Here is a 23,806-nt window from a genome sequence, read left to right as displayed (position 1 = left end):
GTGCTGATGGGAGGTCGTCAAAGACTTACCCTAAAGACAAAACTGACTTCTACCTGTGGAAACTTTGCTTCTGCTGGGTTGCAATTCTGTTTTCTGCATTCAAACATAATGCAGTTATGCTCTTAGTGCTTTAAGTACCAGGATAGTCTGATTAAGACACTGTTCAACTGCTTAAAGTTAGATGTGCTAGGATGCTTCAGTTGCTTAAAATTAAGTATGCATACAATTATCCTCATAAGGAGCTCTCTCTTTTTCAGTCCTGTGGGTAATACGGCATTCAGAAATGCTGTTGATGGTAACAAAGCATCCAAAAATGACAGAATGCAGATTAATAATTTTTTTTCAGTAGTCAATGAGTGCTGTTCCATCTCAAATCAAGGTTAAACAAAACTAACGGCAGGCTAATACAAAGGAGTACCCCAAATTCTTATTTTCTTCCATTTTGACTCTAGTATCCTGATTACATTGCTTATTTGGTTCCTTATAATACCTCCTAGAGACAGAGTAGGTTTACTTCTAGTCTACTATTAACACCAACAAGGCAGCAAAAGAATTGTATTCTTTCCTATTAGAAAATAAAACTTCATTATCATTGTTTTTCACTCCTAAAAATGAACCAAGAGACAGCACTGCTTCAATTTTTGCTCCTTCTGTAGTTGTCAGGTGCCAAGTGACTCATTGCCCCTTAATCTGTGGGTAAGTATCAATATTCATGAATGTAACTTCTATTTAATAATTAATTTAAGGACAAATACTGCTTAGATATGATAAGTACTTGAACTTCTAATATGCACCAAGGTTAAATACTTGTCAGGAACACCTTCTGTCCTCATATCTCAATTACCTCTCAGAAAATAGAAAGAAAAAGACTTTTCAGTCATATCAAAATGTTTTGCCTATAAATTTGTAATACTGAATTTACAATAGACAGATGTCTATATGCTGTACAGCAATGTATATGCATTGTTATACATAACATATGTTATATGGCCTTTTCAACCAGAGTAATGGATGTAAGCTGTTGATCAATGTAAATGGCATTAACTTCTGTTTTTGTGGACTTAACACATGTTACATAAGTACAGTGAGGACATCTCTGAAAAACATCAGTAAGCAACACCAGAGTGTAATTTAAGTTAGAAGCCAACAGCAGTCTTTGGCCACACTGAAAGTCTCCATCTCCCCAAAAGGTGGGCTTTTAATTTCCAGGTGGCTTCATCACTATTTATGATGGTTTGCTTCTATTTTTTTTTTATTTTTTTTTTTTTTCCTACAAAGGAAGGAAGGTTTTCTATTCCTAGCCTGCTGTGCTATGCCTTCCATTGAAGGATCTGTAATTAGTCAGTCTGCATTTCCTGCTGTGGTGCAGGTGAGGATATATTTCTGGAAGTGGCAGCAACATCAGCTTTCATTCAGTCTAATTTTACTCTATTAGGTTTTTTATTCATTAAATGCACCTTGACGATCTCCCACCAGTCAGCTTCCCAAAAGAAAGGAAAGTTTTCCCTAAGTGAACATGCAACTAACTGTCCCTAGACTGCTTTCTTTTTCTGTTTGCACACATTATCAAGAGGTTACATACAAAGTCTTTGCTTGGAAGCTACTGGACAAACTTCAAAGAACTGAGGTGACACACAAGGTCCCTCAAATCCCTGGGCTGGGCATTTTGTGAAGGGATGATCAAAGTCTACAACCCAGCCAAGATTAAGGGTCTTCATGTTTGAACAAGTGAGCTGTGAAATAAGAGACTGACCACGCTGCTTTGCTCAGAGGATGCTCATGGATTGCTTTTGTGGTCACCCACCTCAGGATGTGTTCCTGGCTCCTCATCTCCACAGCAGCAGAGAGCACAGATCTCCACCCTTGCCCAGGGTGATGCACCACAGACCAGTCTTTTCCACTGGAATCTCAGAGCCACATTTTCTACCACAATGCACATTATTTACACAGTTTTCCAACTTCACTAAGCATTGTTGAGGTTGTTTTTGTTACTAAGCCTCAATACTCAAGGATCTAGCATGATATCTGCACTTTAACACGGAGGTTCACCGAGCTGAAAGGGTATCCAGAGGTGCCCTTTTCAGGATTTGTCACTTCACACTAAATCACTTACCCTCAATTATGTTTACCCAGCTATAAAATAGGGGCAATAATACTTATTTTTCCAAGATGATATGAGGCTTATTAATGCTTGTTTAAGTGCTTTGTTATGCTTGAATGGAAAAGGAAATTATTATTATAATTTTAAGTGAAGCTTAATTATAAAACTGTTAACATAAGCGTATTAGAAAAATGAATTCTGGATTGCAAGCCAGCAATTGCTCACTCTTAAAACAGTGTGAGATAATTTTACATGCATCTTGCTATCACTAATCCCCTCTTCTCTAAATCCGACATTTGTTTTCCATATTGCAGCTAAGAAGAGGCAACATGCAAATTAATTTTAGTGTCGAATCAATCAAGAAACAATACCTAGTAACATATTTGGTGATCTGTCATCACTAGAAGCCAAATTAAAAAAAATAAAAATAGACTCCCTACAAACCCATTCTGTTTGCTAAAATAAACTACACATATGAGTGTCACTGGTGCAATCTCTGACCTGGAAAATTGGCTAAATTACCTCTCATTCAAAGGCAGGAAGAGAGTTGGGTATTTTCAGCCTGGAGAAGGGAAGGCTCCCTGGGGCATTCTGTACCTAAAGGGGCTACAAGAAAGTTGGAGCCCTTTGGAGCTGGAGTATGCAACCTTTTTACATGGGTGTATAGTGATAGAACAAGGGGAAATTGCCTTAAATTGAAGAAGATATGTTTAGATATCAGGAACAAATTCTTTCTTGTGAGGGTGAGGCACTGGCACAGGCTGCCCACAGAATTTGTGGATGCTCCATCCCTGGAAGACCCAGGATGAACGGGGCCCCTGAGCAACCTGGTCTGATGGAAGGTGTCCCTGCCCATGGCAGGGAAGCTTGGAAGTGGATGATCTTTAAGGTCCCTTATAACCCAAACCATTCTATGGTTTTATGAAGATGAAGTCGCCAAGTTACCAAGATAACATAAAATTTGTAATAAGATTCTTTCACAAATTTGCAGATCCTAGAGAGCACAGTTCTTCCTTGAATCAAACAACAATATGAAATCCTTTAAATGGCTTGCTTAGAAGACAACTCAGGACTCATAAAACTACATAACACTAAGGATTACACAATTGTTGTACAGAAAGAATTGAGCAAAATAATTTGCTTTTACCTGCCATAACGCATTTGTCAAAACAAATATCACTTCATTCCCAAATCTTCTGCAAATGTATTCTATATGCTTAAACTCTGACACTTCCACAATGTATACAAATAAAGGCAGAACTCTGGGATCATTTCCAGACAATAAACAGAAAGAAAATAAGCTCACTCCATTTCCTCCAACCCTGTCACCAATTTGTACTTCAGAGGCTCACCAGAAGACACAAATAAATGCAAAAAAAATCTGTTTAGATAAGGCACTGCTCATTTAGCTCATTGATGCTAAATTGAAGTGCCTTTTAAAAAACTCCTCTAGAGCTGGGGGCATGTACTGTTCCCTGCCCAGAATTGCTGTGTCTGGGAATGCAATGGTAGTTTTCCATGGTCACAAAAAGAAAAAGATGCTTCATGCTGCGGAGGGGTGTGTGGGTAGGTTTTGTGTGAAGCAACAACAACAAAAAACAAAGCGAGACAACAAGAAATCCCCAACAAAAAAAAGGACCCCAAAATGAATATCCAGTGAAAGCCAAGACTTGAGATGAAGAGAGACATCCAATATTGTCCAATGTTGACCAATATTGACCCAAACCAAAGGTCTGCATCAACAAACACAATTTCAGCAGAACTGATCACCAATAGGACTACTTAATCTAAATTAAATTCTGTAAGGTTAAAAAACCAAGTCTTAAAGGAAACAGCTCTCCAGAATTTCCATTGAAAACTGCCAGTAAGAAAACTGTCAGTAAAATCAAGAGATTTCAGTCAGCTGTGGCCATTATGGGTGGCTGGACCTTGCCTGGAAGAAGCAGTGCCACCACTGCTCCCTCCCCACTGCAGCACTCCTGGAGCATCACCTCACGTGCCACTCCCAACAGCCCCCCAAGCACAAGATGAGAGAGGGAAAATGGAGAACTGAGAGAGCAAATGCACCAAAATTATCTGATAGAACAGCCTATTTGACACCTTCTAGACAAAGGGAAAATAAGAACAGTTGCAAGAGTAAAGCCTCAGTACTGACAGGCCTCTGATGGACCAGAGAACACGAACAATGTCACAGAGCTACAGCAGACTGCTGCTACTGAAGAGACGAGGAAATCTCAGTTAAGGACTAGCATGTACCTGGTTCTCTCTGTGCCTGTACCTTGTCTCCTCCCCTTAATGACATTTCAGCCACAATTAATTCAGAAAGCCACAAGGTTTTCTACTGGTTTGCTGGGTCTTCCCTCCGCATGCAGCCATGGTGTCCTTAAAAACAACTTCCTATCTTTGAGACAACTTAGCTGAAGGCAAAAGTTTTTCCAATCTGGAGCTACCACCAGTGTCAGACACTTGCTTGTATTTTCCTACTCTTAACTTCATTAACAGATTGAAGTCCTAATTTGGATGAATAATTCAAATGCTGGTAACTAATTGCACTTGTTCCCTCGGCAGATTTTTCCCATGACACTTGCTTGTCCTACCAACCAACCAACTTCAATGACAACGGCTTAATGTCATATTAGCAGCAGGCTTTTTTTGCCCTCTTATGCAAACACCCTTTGCATTGTCCTCCATATTTCTGGGCTGCAGGTTCTGCAAGCATAGCACACTTGTCAACTGGACTTATTGAATGTTTAACAAACCCACACTGACTGTGTGAAAGCCTCCTGCAAAAATACTGCAGGATGTCATGTACAGCATCCAAACCTGGGCTCCCAGAACAACTGTGTCAAAGTTGCTGTCCTTTGTCCCACACCATCCTCACTTTTTCTTCTCCTTGTTTTTTAATCCTTCAGTTACAACACATCTCAACAGCAAGCATGGTACTCTGCAAACAAACACACTTACCATATGCAAGGACAAATCAATTCATTCACTGACCTAATTTTAATTCTGAAAAGCCAGTTATGATTTACTACATATTCTATTTATTTAAAAAAACAAGACTGGCATGCCAATGCAAATGTGCAATGCTGATGATGCACTTTGCTAGACAATTAAGCCATAAAATTCTATAGCACTGAAAATAGCACAAAATACCACATGCACAAAGGAGCCAAGTTCTGCATCCTGAGGAAATAGCTTTGTATTCCATAAATTTACAGCATTTTATATCTTTAAAAAAAAATTGCAGTAAACCCCAAAATTGAAGGTTTCCACCCCCAATCACCATTATATGTCTTATATGGAAGCTATCACTAAATGACTGATATTGAACGTGGAAAAAAATAACTGAGTATAAAGACTAAGTGCCAAAACAGAAGTACAATACCATTTTCTGATGGTAAATTTGAGCAATTCAATGGCAACATCTGCTCTTTTTGATAAAGAGGCAGATGTATTTTGGGCCTCACCCTAAGTGAATGAAAATGAATACATCACATACTAAAAAGCAATATTTTACATAAACTCATAATACCAAACCTACAATGAAAATCTTATTTATTCTGATGACTTACTAGCCTAGCAGAAGCTTTGAGCCCAAATATTTCCTTTTACTATAGGAACAAAGTAATTCTCTGCATGAATTTCGTGTTATCCATCTGCAGAATAACACAGTATTGGAGATGGAATAGTGGCTTAAATCTCTCTTGACACCATGCTTTATTTTCCTGCATGGTAATAAAAAGCAGAAAGTTTTATTAATGTGAAACCATGAAATGTACCAAGAGATACTCTAATACTATTCACCATGAATATAGATTAACATTTTGGGGTTTATGGCTAGTTATATATTCATTAAAGTTACTGTAAACAATATCAGATGGAGGCGAAATAAACATGAAAAAAGCTCTCCGTGGGTTGAGGTATATTCAACATCACAAAGCTCCTCATGCGCTCATTAAGTGCAATGATGTAACAGATATAAATCCAACATAATGACACAGTTAAACATAAGTCTTCCTTTGTTTAAAACTCATTCTGCCTCTATTTTGCTGCATCTATCCCCGTTCTGCCTCTATCTGGCTGCTGAGCCAGTTATCTTTAAATATGCTTGTCCTTCAGAGCAGTGATACACAGTCCTTCCAAACTGCAGCTCATTGCTCCAACACAGAATTTCTGGAGGACAGGAACATTCTTCTCACAGAAAAACAGAAGGCTTTCATAGCACTCTCTCCCTCAGACAACTCTCAGCTCCAAGTGGAAGCTCTGCACTAGAACATAAGGATCGAAAATAAATAACATAAATTTGAAGTGTCAAAAGCAAGTGCCTCAGGGGAAAAAAATCAGCAAAATAAATCCTGCAGAACACAGGTACACTGATTTTTTGCTGTCTGTTCTCCCTCTTCACTATCCAAAGAAAAGGTGCCCAGTGAAATAACTCAAACAGCCACTGATTTCTGGTCTGGATTTACTGATTGAATAAAGGAACATCCCAAACATGGAAATCTATTTCCTTTCCAGCATGGCCAATAAAAAGTCTCATCACAATCAAGCTTTTCCAGGTACAGACTTGCTTGTCTGAACTTGCTCTATATGTTTGGGCTGAATTTTTCTTTTAAAGTTGAATTTTTATGGTATTGTTTTGAAGATGTCATGTAACCTTCTTTCAAATTTTTAACATCACGTTTACTTACCACCCTGAGCAGTACTAGAAACAAAACCAGCCTCCAGATCTAGCCCAAAATCATGCAGTTGCTCTTCTGGGCATTCCATAGAGTGCTACTTTGAGCATCTATTTTGGGAAGCATCCACTAAACCTTCTCAAGGACAGTTTCTAACACAGAGACTGCAAAAGATGCAACTACAAAGCAACAAAACTGAAGAAAACTAGACACTGAAAAGAAAACTAAAAACAGGTTGTGGATACAGAGGAGGTACAATGGTTTTGTCAGTAAGGCATAGAAATAAGAAGAACTTGATTCTGGACTCTTGTTATTACAAGCAGGTTCTAAAGCAAAATACTAGCAATCCTGATGGATGAAATAAAAAGAGCAAGCTTCCTTCTTTACATCCCTCCAAAAGTTCTGAATGAAATCCAAAGCAGAGTTCTGCTGACCTCTGCAAAAAGATCCAGCATGCAGAGAACCATGTTAGCTGTGAAGATGATATGTATTTTTACACAGTGCCTAAATTGCAAAGCAAAAAAGAAGCAGTGTTTATCTAGAGCAGCACAAAATGGAGTAGGTGGTGGGACAGAAGTAGCTCACATCACAAGATCAAAGAAATTGGGCTTTGTAACCCAGCAGAATGGGTAGGAAAATCCTGAGGCTTGGTGACCCCAAAGCCTGCATGAGGCATCGGTGGGGAAGGGAGGATGTGTGCCAGGCTAGTTCAGGCTGCTTAATGAGCACAGCCATTAGGCCACTGCAGGGCTACTGGTTTATCTACTGAGCAAGCTTTTATTTTCTTTCTTTTTGTTTGGAAAGGACCTTTGAAAGGTCATCTAGTCCAGTCCCCTGCAATGAGCAAGGAAATCTTCAACCAGACCAGGTTGCTCAGACCTCAATCCAGACTGATCCTAAATTTTTCCAGAAATAGGACATCTATCACCCCTAGACAATCTGTTTCAGTATCTGCTCTAAATCGACCCTCCTTCAGCTGAAACCCATTACCCCTTGTCCTGTTGCCCCTACTATAAAGCCCCCACAACTTTCCTAGAAGTCCCTTTTCAGCACCGGAAGGCTCTTCCCTTGGAGCCTTCTTTCTCCAGGCTGAAGCACCAGTATCTCAGCCTTTCCTCAGAGCAGAAGTGCTCCAGCCTTCTGATCATTTTTTTGGCCTTCTCTGGGCCTGCCCTGACAGGCCCACGTGCATCATGTACTGAGCTGGGTACAGTACTCCAGGTGAAGTCTCTCCTGAGAGGAGTAGGCCTGCTAATTGACCTGATGTGTGCTTGCAGATTATTAAAATTTGATCACTGAGCAGTACAAAGTGCAATATTTCCAGATGTGAGGTCAGAGGTAAAATTCATTTTAGTAATGACCATTACATTGGATTTTGTTGTTGGCAGTCAAATCCTGACAGAAGACTTAGAATACATTAAATGTTGTCCTCTCTTTTATACCTAGAGCCCAATAAAAAACATTGTAACATATGAGGGGCTACAGTTTGATTTAGGGTCTCTAGGGAGTAATTTTATGTGTAATACTTTTTGTTGTTTTAAAAACTGCCGCCATTGCCTTCAGCCTGTTAAAGCAGCATCTACCTCCACCAGAATCAACCTTCACATTGTTTCCATGACCCCACCAAGTTCTGCTTGCTTTTACATCTCTGATTTTCAGAGTAAACCTTAACAATGAGATGTAAAGGTGGCCGACAAGCCCACAAAATCAAAATAAACCAGTTCAAAGCCTGAGGGTTTCACTGCAGGCTTTTGAATACTTCAGTTCTGACAACACTGCCTCTTCCCATGTGACAGTTTGAGCTTCATGCTCTGTGCACAGAGCCACACGTGGAGCCTCAACCAACAACTGCCACATCTGCCCAAAGAAGCCAAAACCAAGCAGATACCCTTGCCTTTATTTTTCCCAAATTCTTACAGGAAAACCAGAAAATTGCACTACTGGTTTGTGACATTGAGGTCTCAATATATCACCTTCAAAACACTTTATGAAAGGGCTTGTAGATCATTGCTGTTTGTAAAACCATGTGGGTATTTTTTTGATAATGTTGTGTCATGGAAAACATCCATGGGATCCTCTTTGCACAGCTTGGCAGATAAAAAAAAAATAATTTTAAGTACAGCAGCAAATCAAGCATTCATAATATGCCACAAAAACATTTCTACGCACTGATGACTGAAATCTGCAGAAAATTAATGCAGGCATTTAAGTAGTATTATGATTCACAATTAAGCTATGCCTATCTTTTTCAGGAACGTCTCAGAGAGAATTTTATGTTTCGAGAAAACCAGCATTAAAATGCAATTTACTTTTTGATTTGCCCTTCAAGTCTCTGTTATAAGAGTTGGAGTCAATTTTTAAACACTGTCTCTGAATTTTTGGTGGCGAATCACATATATAGTGTTCATACTGATTTGAACTAGGTATGAAGTAGTGAAGTTAAAAATTACAATACACAGACATAGCAGTAACCACTTATGCTCAGAGGAACAACTGCATTGAGAATACAGGGACAGGAACATTTGGATATCTGTCATTAGGTTCATTATTTTACCTGGTTCTGATGTGTGACCAAGAAAAAACATCACATCCACTCTGTGAAGCACAGGGTAATTATCTCCACCCTGCCTTCTCTGGAGTGCTCTATTTCAATCCTAACAGCCTATAAATCAAGAAAATCCTCCCATTCACGGCTCCTTTTATGCAGTGCTGCCAGGCCAGAATGGAGAGCACTGACACCTGCTCCAAGGAAAGCAGCCCCACTAGCTGGATACCTAACTGCAGTTGGATTTTTAAACAAAGGCAGTCAGGAAGCAAATCAGAAAGTCTCTGTAACCCCAGTTAATGCCAGAAAGAAGGCCCTGCCTTCCAAAGTGCCTTCAACCCAAACTATTGTACTACTCTACCTGCTGCACTGGTCTAGATAAAGCAGCTTGGGATAGTAACCATGCAAGCACAAAGCTATACACAAAATAAATTACTCCACAGCCTCCTATTTAAATATTACTTTAGCCATGATTTCATATCTGTTAGGAACAGAACATCTTAAACAGAGCACTTTTATAAATTTATAGTATTTTTAAGGCCCCTGCATTTTTACAGTGGGTTCACACAAGAATTTTTTTTTCCCCAGAATAGGGGTAATATGTATGCTAAATATCCCTTTTTAAAACAAATAAAATCCCAGAATTTTCAATGCAACCAGAGCTTGATCATCATATTGAATATCTAGAAAAGATCTCATAAAACACATACTGGGCAGAAAATGGTGAATTAGAAAAGAGAATTTTTAAGACAAAGAAAAAATTACTAGGTCTGAAAAAAGTCAGACTGCCAGAATACAGGAGGACACAACAAGAAAACCATTGGTAATTGCTTATCTTGTTCTTACTTTTCTTCTCCAAATATTTAGCTAATGGCCACTGAGGACAGAAGCCTTTTCTAGATCGATTTTTCCTGTGAGACTACTGGCTGTTCTTATATTCTTACTCTTCTTTAAAGTGATTAAAAACTGTAAGCCTCAGGAACTCTGATTTTTATAAAACTAATCTAGAGCTATTCAACATCCAACAGCCCAGGAATTCCTATTTAATAATTACATCTCCTCAAACTCCTCACTGGTGAATTGCTCCTATTAATTCTACCTGGGATTTGAACACATTAGGAATGCACAAGTACTGCACCGTGCCTGCAGTGTTCCCTCTCCTCCTGCCAACCTTCAGTCTGCATCCAGTGCAGGAAGGATACCAAGTGCTGTACGTGAGGCTGTGGATGTGCAGTGAGTTGGGATGACCTCTGGATGACCTCACTCCTCTGGACAATCTTGCACCATGCATTTTTCCTTTGTGCTTTCAAACCTGCCTGCCACTCTCCATCCCAACAATGATAGTTAAGAGAGAAGGAACATGACATTAATGTCATACTTGCTGCATTGCCCTGATAACCCCCTCCACACCTTTGGCTTCTTTCACTCCCTTTTAGAGCTGGGAAATGACTGCCCAAGAGCTGAAAGCTGCTCAGCTAATGCCTGTACAGCAGCTGGCACACTGCAGCCTTGAGCCACCATCCCCTAAATCCTTGTGCAGGGAGCAGGGATGCAGCAGCCGATGCTGCCAGCACTGTGGGTGCTCCTCCCTGCAAGAGCAACACCCTTCACCCACAGCCAGGGCTCCCCAATCCTTCCAGCACACACAGGAGCAGAGGAAAAGCTGGCAGTACTGCATGGTGTATCCAGGCTTCTGCTCCTGTTGACAAACTGTGAGAAGGGAAAGCACTTTTGACAAGGACAGGCCACAGAGCAATAGGCACAGAGACACAGCACACTGACAAGCCTTGGAGAGGAAGCAGGCAAAACCTTTCTCCCTGTGGTCACAAAATACTTCCCACCACTTTATAAAATACGGGTTTGCATGCCTTGCCCATTAGCAGAGCTGAATTTACTGCTGTCTTGGTCTCTTTTCCACCTTTCTGCTGGCATCATTCCGGGTGTTTCTTGCTATTGATTTGGCATTTCCATTTATTCTTCTGCAGGCTATTAAAATTATTTTAACACAGCTCATAAGAATCACGCTGGAAAACTACTCAAAGGTTCAGAAGATATTTGTCTGACATTCTACTCCCATATTCCGCAGCAATAGTCCTGGATATTCTCCATAAGGTTGGAAGAGGAGCCTGCCAAATACTGAACTAGCCTGGCAGGTGGTTCAGAGCTATTTTTTCCACCAGCAACTCAAAAAATACAGCCGACACAAATATTTCATGGGATATATTCACAGGTCACGCCTGACACAGGAAAGCATTAGGCTCATAAATTAAGCTCACTCCTTTTCAGTAAGCTGAGACTGACATGTGGCTGAATAAAAGCATTTGGTCCAGCAGTAATCCAGAGCAAAACTAAACCAGAGATCCCTCAAACACAGACACCAGGTACTTGAATTTTTTTGATAAATTTTATTTTCACTTTTTAAATGTGCAAATAACTTGACCTTTGCTAGGCCAGTTCAACTACTGGGGGAATACAGACATAGATACAACATATGGTATGCCTGTGCCTTTACAAGCATTAGAAATGTAGCAAATATTCACTTTCCAAATAAATAAAAATTTTTTTTTTAAGACTATCTGTCCCAAACGTCTTAGACTCATGTTGTATGATCTCAAAATTCCAATATGCCACTAGGGAATAATCTTGGTGGGAGGGCGGTACATTTTTGAAGCCTCACTCTTTCACATACTCAAGCTTCAATTTTTTTCAATAATATAAACAAAAAGTCTACATTTTGCTAAAGGAAAGCTCATAGTTTCTCACATGTATGTGATACTTAGCCCAGGGCATTAAAAAACCTCAAATACTGCATGAGTTGACAATGCTATATTTCAATATAATTTAATTAAAATACTAATCTTAGGGGCTGTGGGAATAACTAAAGATAAATCAAAGATGGAGGGAGAAGAGATAGGAATCAGAATAAGAGCTACTAGTATAAACCCACATAACATTATCTGAGTTTAAAGGACAGTGAAAATACTCTACAAAACAATAACCTGAGGACACAAAAACAAAATCCATATAAAGGAAAAAAGATAACCAACAAAAAAAAAAAAAAAAAAAAAAAAAAAAAAAAAAAAGGCAGGAAAATTCCCTTTATGAGCATGTCCAGGGAGCTTTATTGAAATAAAAGGTGATCAAGTGGTTCTATAATCCAAAGTGAAGTCTACAACCCAAAGTGAAGATCCCAGCACTTTCTGGAAAAAATTCAGCCCCCTTGAAAAGTAGAGGAGGTGAGCAGCTGAAGTGTTGAGTCTTAGAGCTCACCTCTGGAAAAACCTTTGTTTGCATGTAGCTGATCACATGACAAATAGCTTCTGGAAATAGGCTCAGGCAAGATCCTCCAAGGGGAAACGTGTTGCACATTACATGGCCATCATCAGTAACAGGTAATAAGTTTTTACATTTATCATATGCAGCAAATTTAATATAAACATGGTTTTCCTATTAGGCAGAGGAGCAGAACACAAGTTTCTCAGAGAAAGTGTGCTCTGAGTTCCTCTGATTTTTCCTCATGCACTTAACACCTGTGAGGAACATTAAAGGAACCAACACAATATTCCAAAAAACCATGTGACTGTAGTCATAGCAAGATACCAAGCCAAGACACTATAAAATAGTTTTTTTTCAAGCACTCAAAAAAAGCCCTCAAATTCTTTTATCCCAGGCACTTTGCTTCTCTGCATAGATGTAGCAAAACCTTTCTCTCACGTGGTTTCTTATAAAATTACTAACTCAGCTGTAAAAAACACCTATTGCCCACGGCACAAACATCAGTTTTTTGGTAAACAGAACATCCCAAGTTTTTTCTTTGCTTGATCTTTTCTGTGTTGAATATTGATAGGTACTTTTGTTCTCCAAATGCTTCTTTTCCTGACCTTTTTAAAAAGACTTTGGCAGTTAATTCAACTTCACTAATTATATGCTAATTTTTGTACATGGTTTCTGATTTTACATACAATTTCTACAGTTGCAAAGCTTGTGTTTTCACCAACAGATATTGCTGAATGCAAAATAAAGCTATATGATCAAGCTGTCTTAATGAGCAATATTAACTGGAGAGAGCCTGCACTGGAGAGAGCATAAACCCCAGATTTCAAACTGCATTTGTTACCCACACTTTTACAGAAGTGCATGCCTAATTCCTATACAGATAGAACTTTAAATCCATGCTAAAGGGTTGTATTAAATACTTGAAGATACCTACAGATGTTTTTTGTAGCCTCACAGCACTATTTTACAGTCTTTAAATTCTGTTAAGCATATTTAATTAATTTTGCCTATTAATGCTGTGTCATCTGAGAGGAAACTTCTCAAGCAACTCTCTCCCTATGACATCTTTGCATTCTTTTGACACATTTCATATGCCGATTCTGAAAACCTGGTATTTGCACTGATTACCAACCCTAAAATCTAAATTGGAAAGAACAGAGCTGGGGGAGGTGACTTAGATGTGCATTGAACTCAGAAAGTAACCTGAACAGAGCCATTGGTAAATGCCTGAAATACCACACAGCAGATATCAATAGCTGCAACATTAAGATAAAGACATCTTGGTGACCTGGGGGACAAATGATCAAGTCATACTGCTTGTAGACAGCAGTATCAATGTGTTCCAAAATTAGCACTACTAAATGCAAAATCACCAGGAGTGGGGATTAGCATCAGCCAGCTTCTTAAGAACTATTTTTCTACTTACACAGCAATTTAATAATGTTAATGGTGAGAGGAACTGAGCTGCCATGACTATCAGCTAATTGCATTAACATGTACAAAACACCATAAAAATTTCATGCAACATCTCTTTAGCAACCATTCATCATGGACATGTTAACAAAATCCATTATTTGCACCACTCCATCAACTACCAGAAATCATATATACTTTGCTGTTGCCAGCTTATTTAAAGTTCTTATTATCTACAACTAGCAGGTTATCTGTAGGCTCTTAAACACAGAATTAAAGCAAAATAATATTAATTTTGTAAAAATATGGTTTCAGGCTTCATTGTAAATGCAAAAGTCACCCAGACCCATTCATATGCAAAAGGCTCAGTATTACAGTTTCTAAAGCCCAGACATTAAGCCAAGATGAAGGCTGTTGTGTTAACCAGAATTACCTCAGGACAATGGGCCCTAAAAGCCATAAGAAGATAAAAATATCATAGTAGTAAAAAAAAGAGGTTATTAATTTCTACATAAATGTACTGCTTCCATTGGATGTCCACCAGTCAAGGATGAGAGCATCCAGACTGTGACTCCTCATGCCACAAATCACTGTCCATGTCCAGGGTACATCTTCTCCCCTTGGGAAACACTCTATATTCCACCAGAACACAAATTCTGTGAGTGGCACTCTAGCAGGCACTGCTTTCTGCTACCCATCTCACTTCAGAGCAGTCAGATACATTTAACTGACACCTGTTTAAATCTTTTTCATCAGCTTCATCAAGGCTGAAAGTGCCACCAGAGCATTCATTCCATCACCCTTGGTGGGTCCTTTCATCACCCTACGTGACACATCTACAAGTAAGAGTTCTATCTCCCTACAGAAACATTTCAGTGACTTGGAGCTAGACCTTACTGGAGAAACACTTGCAGTTTTTGACAACAACTCTATTGAGATTACATGAGAAATCTGAAAACAATTCCTCATCTTCCAAAGGTACACCAAAACCATCCTAAAGAAACGGTCAGAACCAAAATTACTTATTATGTATGGCATATGGATTGAAATTATTAGCAGACTTAAGACAGTTAAAGCTACAAAGAATTTTTAAAAAGACTATTTGACATTGTTCTCACCATTTTCCTGTCCAAGAATAAAGAGATATATGACAAAAAAAGTCTGTGATGACTCTCCTCAGACTTCTTCAGTCATGTCAAAGAGAAACAAAAACAACCTTTCCTCTCCCCCCACACCAAATCTAAGAGATGGAAAACATTAGTTACAAAAATCAGTCCAAAATTGTGGATTTTGTGGTAGTGAAACAGATTTTGCCATTTTAAATAGTGCTCAGAACACTGCATGTGTAGGGTCTTTTTTTAAATTATTTTGCTATATTAACACTTCCTCTGAAACCACATTCTGAATGTGCTCCATCTGATAACTGTGCAATGCAGAAATTATACACTTGGAAAACTCATTATAAGATGACAGCATTATGTTAATGTGTACTAAAAATTGCTACAAGTTGTAACTTCAATTTTCCCTGCCTCCCCCCTCCAAAAAGAAAAAAAAAAGAGAAGGAAAAAAAAATCAGCATGCACTTCTGCATTAAGCATCTTTTGGCTTTTTTTTTTTTTTTTGCCAAGAAGTATGATTTAATAAGATAATACATTGTTGACTCACCACAGCATGTGCTATGTCTCATCTATAGGAAATAGTTCAAAGGCATCAACTTCATGCATGGGTTGCCATAGCTGATATTTGAGTCTGGCCTGCTGTTGGTACAGGTTTCTAATACTAGCCCTAAGCACAAAAAAGAGAAAGAAATATTTGGGGTTTATTTTTCAAGTCCGATTGACACAGAAAATTTCAGAAAACTAAACTAACCTGGAATATCAATATCTGCATATTATATAACAAAGAATTTAGATTTTCCTCTGATAATACCATAATGCATCCCATTCAGGCAGTATCTGTACCATAAATTTCCTTTCTTCCACACAAAGAAGAAAGGCAGGAGACAGAAAATAATGCAGAATGTTACGTGCTGTTTAAATGGGAGAAGTGTGTCACAGCTATTCTCCCACCAGTAAAAAAGAACAGGAAAAAAAAAATCAAGGCCTTAGTGCTCAAGAGCACATGTTCAAGACTGTTCAGATTGAAACAGATGGTACTAAAAAAAAAAAACAAACAACATAAAACTGATCTAAAATAATTATTTTTGTTTCTATACTATCTATCTTTCTCAGGCCAGATCATCAATTTTTTCTTTGGAATGAGGAAGAGCAGAAATTTCACCTATTACAAGTTGTGGACACAGTCACCTGCCACCAATACTTGGGATGGAAATAAAATTTGACTTGTGACATTATTAACAGCTTTAAAAATTGTGTGATATGGATACATATAGACATCAGGAAAGGCCTGTGAATTAATGCTGTTTATCAAATAAGCATCCCCTTAAAAACAAATAACAAAGCATGTGACAAAAAAGTTTAACTGACAAAGCACATGCAGGCAAGAAACCTACAGACAACCTCAAGAACTGTAGGAAAAAGCAAATGCTGTGGTATTAAGATAGTGAATAAGAGAAGTAAAAATCAAACATGGTGTTCTGGAACCTAACCAGTGAAAAAAATGAAGTGATTACTTTTAAGTATAAGGTTTGATCTGTACCCCAACATGCTTTCAAGTACCTGAGAACTAAAACTTTGTACTAAGGACAGCAAATGAAAAATCGTCATGAGAAGACAACTCCTTAACCAAAAAGAGCCCAACTCAGGCTCCTGAAATCCCACCCTCAAATTACAGTTCCTGATTTGTTGGGCTATTGACCTGTTAGTGTAGAATCCTGATGAAGCAGCTATTGACTTGACTGGAAGGCTCTTCTGGACCTCCAACTTTTACTGAATATTACCTCACAAAAGTCCTGAGAGAGTCCAACAGACTCAAAGATGGGTGTTAGATCAGGTCCTAACACATCCCAAATTTCCCATGTCACTGCTGTGATGTGAGCAAGGGGCTGCACTCACAGGGCCATCAACATGGTCTTGCTCTTAGATGGGAGAAAAACCCAGAACCTGCCTGAAAACACAACAGTGGCTTTGCCTTTTTCTTGATGTAAAAAGACACTGCCCTGTGCCCCAGGCATAGTCAGGAAGATCCTAGGGTACAATAAAGCCCATGAATTCACATCCTTTGTGTAGAAATGAAACTGAGAACATGCCACCATCACTAGTGAGTTCACACACTGAAACTTCTACCTGAAATCTCACTGTATAAGAAACCAATAAGACTGGAACATTTTGGGATTTGAATTCCCTGCCTTTCTCTTCTAACAGCTAGCCAAGACTAACTCTAAAGCTTGCTAACAAAGCTACAGCTATCAGGCTAAAACACAGCAGAGCAGCTCAAGAAGAGCTGTGTGACTTTCATAAACAGTGGAGAGGGGACCAGGAAATTCCATCCCATCCCCTCTACTGCTTTTGATTTCTACTTTAATCACTGGTGGTCCTTTCATGAGGGTTCATTTTCCTTGCAAGTAGCCTTCAAAACGGTAAGTGTCCAAGAATCATAGAAAAGGAGTATACACACACATACACTGAATATATATATAATATTTAATATAGTATATATATTAGTGTGTGTATATATATATCCATATATATATTATATATAATATATACATATTCAGTATTGTAGGTTCAATGAAGACTCTCTCCTTTACTCCTGATGACATAACAGAGCAGCAAGTATGGTGATTCTGCAATCACTAGGCTTTCAGGACATCATTTCTAGTACTGCTATTAATGTAAGCTCAAAATGTAATCACTGGAGTGGGACGGGCTATGAGTATAGAATGCTTGTGACAAAACCCCCAAAAATTACAAAAAACCCAAAAATTTACTAGGATTTGAAAATTTATCAACAAGCCGGTGATATTTTTTGTAATTTGGAATTGTGCAAGGAACTGGGTAGTATCTACTGAACAACAGTTTAAGAGATTGCCAGTTTTAAAGCTGGAGGCCTTTCCCTAAATGCAGCTTTTCTCTCTTCCAAGTCTTAAGAAAATTATGATGCTGTCTGCAAAAGCAATGCTAAAATCACCTTCCTTTGGGCCTGCTTTAGCCCTCCTTTAAATTGGATTAATTTTGCAATGAACTGTAAACTACAATGAACTTTATGACCTTCTCCAATACCATGGCAGTGAAATTTTGATAACTCTCTCTTTGCTTTCCCAAGCCAGATTTGGTACTGTAATACTGTTTGAAGGTGTATTGATCCAGTACTGTTAAATCACTAAAAAACAGCTGCAAACATGCCAGCCACTGACAGCAGGGAAAAAAGCCCCAAACCTACAAGAAAACACTCATCCCTGTCATCTGCTTATAGAAACCTGTGTGTGCACTGAAGGAGCTTTTTAACAATGAGAAGGACATTTTCCAAGGAGGCAGACGGGCAGCTAAGTTAACTTATTTTTCATGGCAAATGATTTCTGTCCTTATCCTATTTAGGAACATCCTTGTAATCTTAACCCTCCTCCACAAAACCATAATTACAACAGGACCCTGAAAAATTACGCATACTCTGAAACAGCAGGAGAGAGCTATGAGCAAGACTGCAGTTTATTGAGAGTCAGGGAAAAAGAATATTGTTTAATGGCTGAGGTCAAATCACCTTTGTCGTTCACATCCGCACCCCTGTAAGAAAAAGTCATTAGCTGAGCCAACTGAAAGGGTATTCCTGTGCCACCATTCCTAGCAGGAAGAGAGCAGACAGCCAGAGGATCACAGAAGAAAATATTGCTCCAGTGCTCCTGACCAGTGATTACACAGCATTGTACTGAAAGAAGGTTAAAACAGGGGGGTTTGGTGCACCCCATTTTCCCCAAGGCCCAGGGAATGAAGATAGGTTACACATGGGAAAAGACAAACATCCCTGTGCCATACCTGCACCAGCGTGTTCTGTCTTTACCCTTCTCTTTTGCTAAAGCTGGGCTTGCAGGACAACCTCTGTGTCCTCCATCAAGCTGATTTCAGACTCCTCTGATTAGTTACAATACACTTATTTGCATGTTCCTCCCAATACATTTCTACTCTGTGCCATAATTTCCCTCAAAATTTGTATTTCCACATAGTGTCAGTTTGCCCCTGTAGAAGTCTCTGATAAAACTTACAGTGAACATACCAGAGGAGGGGAAAGTTGCACTGAGATATCAGGAAGCTCTGCAGCAAAAGGAGTCCATGTAAACAAGCTGACAATCCCCCAGCACACGAATGCTGTGAAACATGCCCATCATGGTTCACTGGGAGCACAGCCTGCTTATTAAACAATGCTGTAACAATTAATTATCTAAGGCAAATTTCTGTTATTTCTAATAATGTCACTCTGCTGTAAAAAACAAAACCAACATTTCATCCTGTAGCAGTAGCTTTTTCTGCCAGAGGATCTCCCTGCAAAGCAACATTGATTTCACTGCAGCATCTACAGATTGTTAATTCTCTTTTGCAAAATAACTGGCCCATAGATTGCTGTAAACACTTCTCCTGAAAGCTCTGTGGTTCTGTTAAACCCAGTGGGCTGAGTTGTTCACTTGAATGCAAGCAATGTGGAAGAGTGATGATTAAAGGCTACTTTCTTAAAAACAACCCCCACCCCCACATCCAACAAGGTCTGTCAAACATTTCCACAAACACACTTTTTTTTTTGGCATTCAATCACTCCGCAAAAGGCCAAGACTTCTGTCCTCTGAATCTTCCAGCTCCCTGTCCTCTATTTTTCCACATTGAAATTTTCCACAGTTGTTTATGGATGGATTACCATACACCCCTCACAACACCCTCATCTTCCTCCTGAGCTGCAAGCCAAAGCACCTCCTTCCCCCAAAGCCCGCGGGCAGCGTTAGAGGCGATGAGGCAGAGTAAACCCCGGTGTTTACAGGAGCCAGCTGGTGCAGCAGCAGCAGCACCACAGTGCCATGCCCGGCGTGCCCCTGCCCCGCTCCACGGTCACCCACAGCGCCCAACACCAACGCTGGTACCCACCCGCACAGACAGGAAAATGATGCTCCTCCGGCCACAAAATGGACAGGTGCAGCCTCCTTGCTTCGCTTGGCTGTTCACTTCATTAACCTCTCTCTCTCCCCCCTCTCCCCTGCTTTAATATTTTTTTTTCCTCCTCAAGCAGCAATCAATATTCATCACCCCACCCTGCGAAAGCAGTTAGTCAAAGAATATTAGCATCAGCCACCTACCATTCCTTGCTCGCCAGCTATTCTCCTCGTCCAGAAACCTTTTCCCCAAACTGCGACTTTAGGTGGTATTTTAAAATCACATTCCAAACAGTGCCGAGGAAAAAAATGGGCTATTTATAACAATAGAGAGGGGGGAAAAAAAGGAAAAAAAAGGAAAAGAAAAAAAAAAAAGGGCAGTTGGTTTCAAGGGAAATCACCGTTTTCCTTTAAAGAACTGAATAAAAGCCTGGGGAAGAGGGTAGAAGAGAACAGAAAAAGGGGAGGCAAAATGTCTGATAATAATGAAATAAAAGGGGAGGGGGGGGAAGAGTGGCTTGCTGAATCACGCTCTTTCACTGCCTGGAAACCATTGTGCAGCGTGATGCTGGCTGTACCATTGTGGAACCTACCAGAGGAGACAGGCAGAGAGCTTGGGGAATGGGGCTGCTATGGCAACTGAAAGGAGCACACATGACGTCAAAGCACACAGAGGTCTCGCAGGGGGAGGGAGAGAAAAATCTAATCTGCAGCCACAGCCACGGTATCTCCTGGAGAATCGGGGGATAGAGCAGCCTGCAAAGGGAAGCTTAGCAGCCTCCTGTAGCACTCACCAGCAGCAGCAGCAGCTCAGACATCTGCAGTACAGAGGGAAGAGGTAATAGCAGTGTGGATCTGCTCTTTCATTCACATTACCTGCTAGACAAAGGCATAAATGCTCATCACCCTAAAAAATGCAAACACCTTTAAAATTCAATCAAGCTTCAGCCTGGCAGAGGGATTTAAAAAAATAATAAAATTACAACACATTTTGTCCACAGCTATTGAACACAGATACTGTTCGAATGAACAAGCAGTGCAACTCTCTGAGTCCCTCAGAAGCCCAAGGACCTGCTAAAGATCTCCCCATCAGCAGTAGCCTGTGCCCACTGCTAGACTGCCACAAATCCCACTTCTGAAAACTACCACTGCACAGAGGAACTATTGCATTTTTTGCTCACAGAACCAAGCAGATTCAGTGATGACTTCTGATGCCCTCCAGTTTAAAAATTGAGCAGATAACATTTCTTCTGCACATATCAAACTGCAGGATGTCTTCTCTCATCTGATAAAACAGCAAAGAGAGTACACTGGAAGGCTACTACACGTCCATGAGATTTAGGCTGGGATAAGAGCTAGTCAGAAATATTATCATACAATCATAGAATGGTTTGAGTTGGGAGCAACCTTAAAGATCACCCAGTTCCAATATCCCTGGGCAGGGATGTCATTGATTTGATCAGATTGCTCAGAACCCCACCCAACCTGGACTAGCACATTGCCAGGGATGGGACATCCAGTCTTTCATTCATCTTTCATCCATCCATCATTCTTAATATCTAACCTAAACTTGCTCTCTTTCAGTTTGAAGCCATTCCCCCTCACCCCATCACTCCAGGCCCTTGTAAAAAGTCCCTCTCCATCCTTCCTGTAGGCTCCCTTCAGGTTATAGAAGGCCACAGCTAGGTCACCCCAAAGACTGCTCCAGGCTGAACAATCCCAATCCTTTCTGCCTTTCTTCCTATTATGGTGACATTCTATCTTGCCAAAAATACCCTTTCAAAGAACCAAACCATTTTCTTCAGTATATCAATTTCATTGGTCAAAAGAACACCAAGGAACTCATTGCAGCTTTCTGGCCACTGGTCTGAATATTCCACAGGTTTTACCACACCCAGAGCCAAACACAGTCGTGTGTGACCAGGAACTCAAACACAGAGGTTATCTAACCGAGGCTGGGCAACTCTTGCTTTCCTCAGGGCCATCCAAGTGCCTTTACCAGCCCATACATTGACATATGGCATGACACACAAACATTTAAATCATTTAACCTGACTGCAGACAGCAAAGTAAATGGCTGTGACAGGCCCCTGAGTTATTGGTTGCCCATTCTTGCCTACATATACTACTCCCCCTTCTCCATCAGCATGTTTCTTATTTTTTGGATGTGAAGGCTTTTGTTTTAATTCATGCATCATTCCTGAATACATAAATACATGCATGATGGTCTGAACACATTTAGTTGCAGCGAGAAAACATTCTATAGTTCCAACTTTCACACAGCTGCCTTTCCCCCCTATTTACCTAACAGCTCCACCACAAGCCAACCATCACCACAGAAAGGCCTCCCCACACTCCACATATTACCAAGAGAAGATGTGAAGATGTCCTGCCATTGTCACCAGTGCCCTGCAGAGGCACAGAGGGCAGCAGGGCACAACTTCCACTGCAGTTTGGGAACGTCTGCACAGTAGAAACAAGCAATAAGTCAGATAAATGTGTCAAGCTACTGGTCTCAGTACTGGTCTTCTTCAACAATTCACTATTTTTAGGTAAAAAACCAGGATGAAATTACCTGTCTGAAAGATTTTTTTTCTTAAAATATATCCATACACATATTTTTCTGCATTACAAAAACATTCAGTGTACAATAAATTTAAATTTCATAGGAAAAAAAACCCAGCAAACCAACAACCCCACACTATTGTGGGAGTCAGGAAAATACCTTTGAAAACACCACTAACTGACCACTCACTGGTGCAGAAGGGATTAAGGGTGGCTTCTGACATAATTACAGGAGTGGGGTTGGAGAAACAGAGAGGAGACAAAGAGCCTAATCTTCTGCAGCAGTCACAGAAGCTTTGGAGTACAATTAGGATACTTGCCCATGAAACAATGCATCTAATGGAAAATAGTGGCTTTTCAAATGCTTCTTTCCCCAATCAAGGGATGCTGCTTCCTCAAGCTCAACACCAATTCTCTCCACATTCATCTCAGGTGATTACAGTGTCCTCCCAAGACACTTTACTGGCTGGGCCAAGATACAGCAAGGTGCCACAAAATGCATTCCACACTGGAATCAGGCCTCAGCTAAACATTGTAATGGCCTGACACAGTGCATCAGACTGGCATCCAACAATTTAAACAGATCATTTTTGGCACCAGTTTCCCAGAATAGCTGCCCCAGTCTAAACTGGTGGCTATGCTCTCTGTGACAGGTGAGGCCAGAAGTGGCTATGGTCTAAATTTAAGGTCGACTGGATGTGAGCAGATGTTTACAGCACAAAATGAGCTACAAAGGTCACAATGAGCCAACTAAATTAATTTCAGCTAAGCTCTTGGACCTCCTCTTTGTGCCTCTAAAGCATTCAGCGTTGGTCCTCCTTAGTACAAAAATAATTTCACTTCAAAGGCAAATTCTGCATACAATTTGTATCCCAGGAGGTGAAAGCTGGACTGTACCTCTGTCACTGATATTCATGAGACACACTGGGAGCACGTTTCTCCCAGAGCCTGCTGCATGGATGGCTGAATGTAGCTGCTCCTAAATTGCCACAGTTCGCAATCCAGCTCATCAAAGCAATCTGAACTCGGTGATGGCTTCATACAGTTGTTGCAAACTGTGATGGTTTAAGAGCTGCCACACGCCCCCTTCAGCTCTGCCGGCCTTACAGGAATCATATTGCTCTGAATCACATTAAATTAAGGCCACTACAATAAAATCCTAGTGAGCAAGCATCTTCATGTTTTAAGGCATA

At 40.0% G+C, this 23,806-nt stretch overlaps 1 protein-coding gene across 6 annotated transcripts in view; it reads right to left on the bottom strand.

Moving 5' to 3' along the window:
• Window positions 1–20,671, bottom strand: part of MAPK10 (mitogen-activated protein kinase 10) — a 146,505-nt gene extending 125,834 nt beyond the window's left edge. For 2 of the 6 annotated variants that reach the window (XM_063156698.1, XM_063156696.1), the window contains exons 1-2: window positions 20,253–20,671; window positions 15,670–15,802 (exon numbers count right to left, since the gene is read on the bottom strand). In XM_063156698.1, coding sequence (XP_063012768.1) covers window positions 15,670–15,704 — 35 coding nt within the window. In that variant the 5' untranslated portion in view covers window positions 15,705–15,802; window positions 20,253–20,671. Of the gene's footprint in view, window positions 1–15,669; window positions 15,803–20,043; window positions 20,094–20,252 lie in introns of those variants that run through there. The other 4 variants (XM_063156697.1, XM_063156699.1, XM_063156700.1 and 1 more) reach the window with 4 other exon arrangements.
• Between the last annotated feature and the right edge of the window lie 3,135 nt (window positions 20,672–23,806).

The sequence above is a fragment of the Melospiza melodia genome, chromosome 5 (genome assembly GCF_035770615.1).
Source record: "Melospiza melodia melodia isolate bMelMel2 chromosome 5, bMelMel2.pri, whole genome shotgun sequence".
NCBI lineage: Eukaryota > Metazoa > Chordata > Aves > Passeriformes > Passerellidae > Melospiza > Melospiza melodia.
The sequence above is the reverse complement of the archived record's forward strand: the minus strand, read 5'-3'. Positions and strand labels throughout refer to the sequence as shown.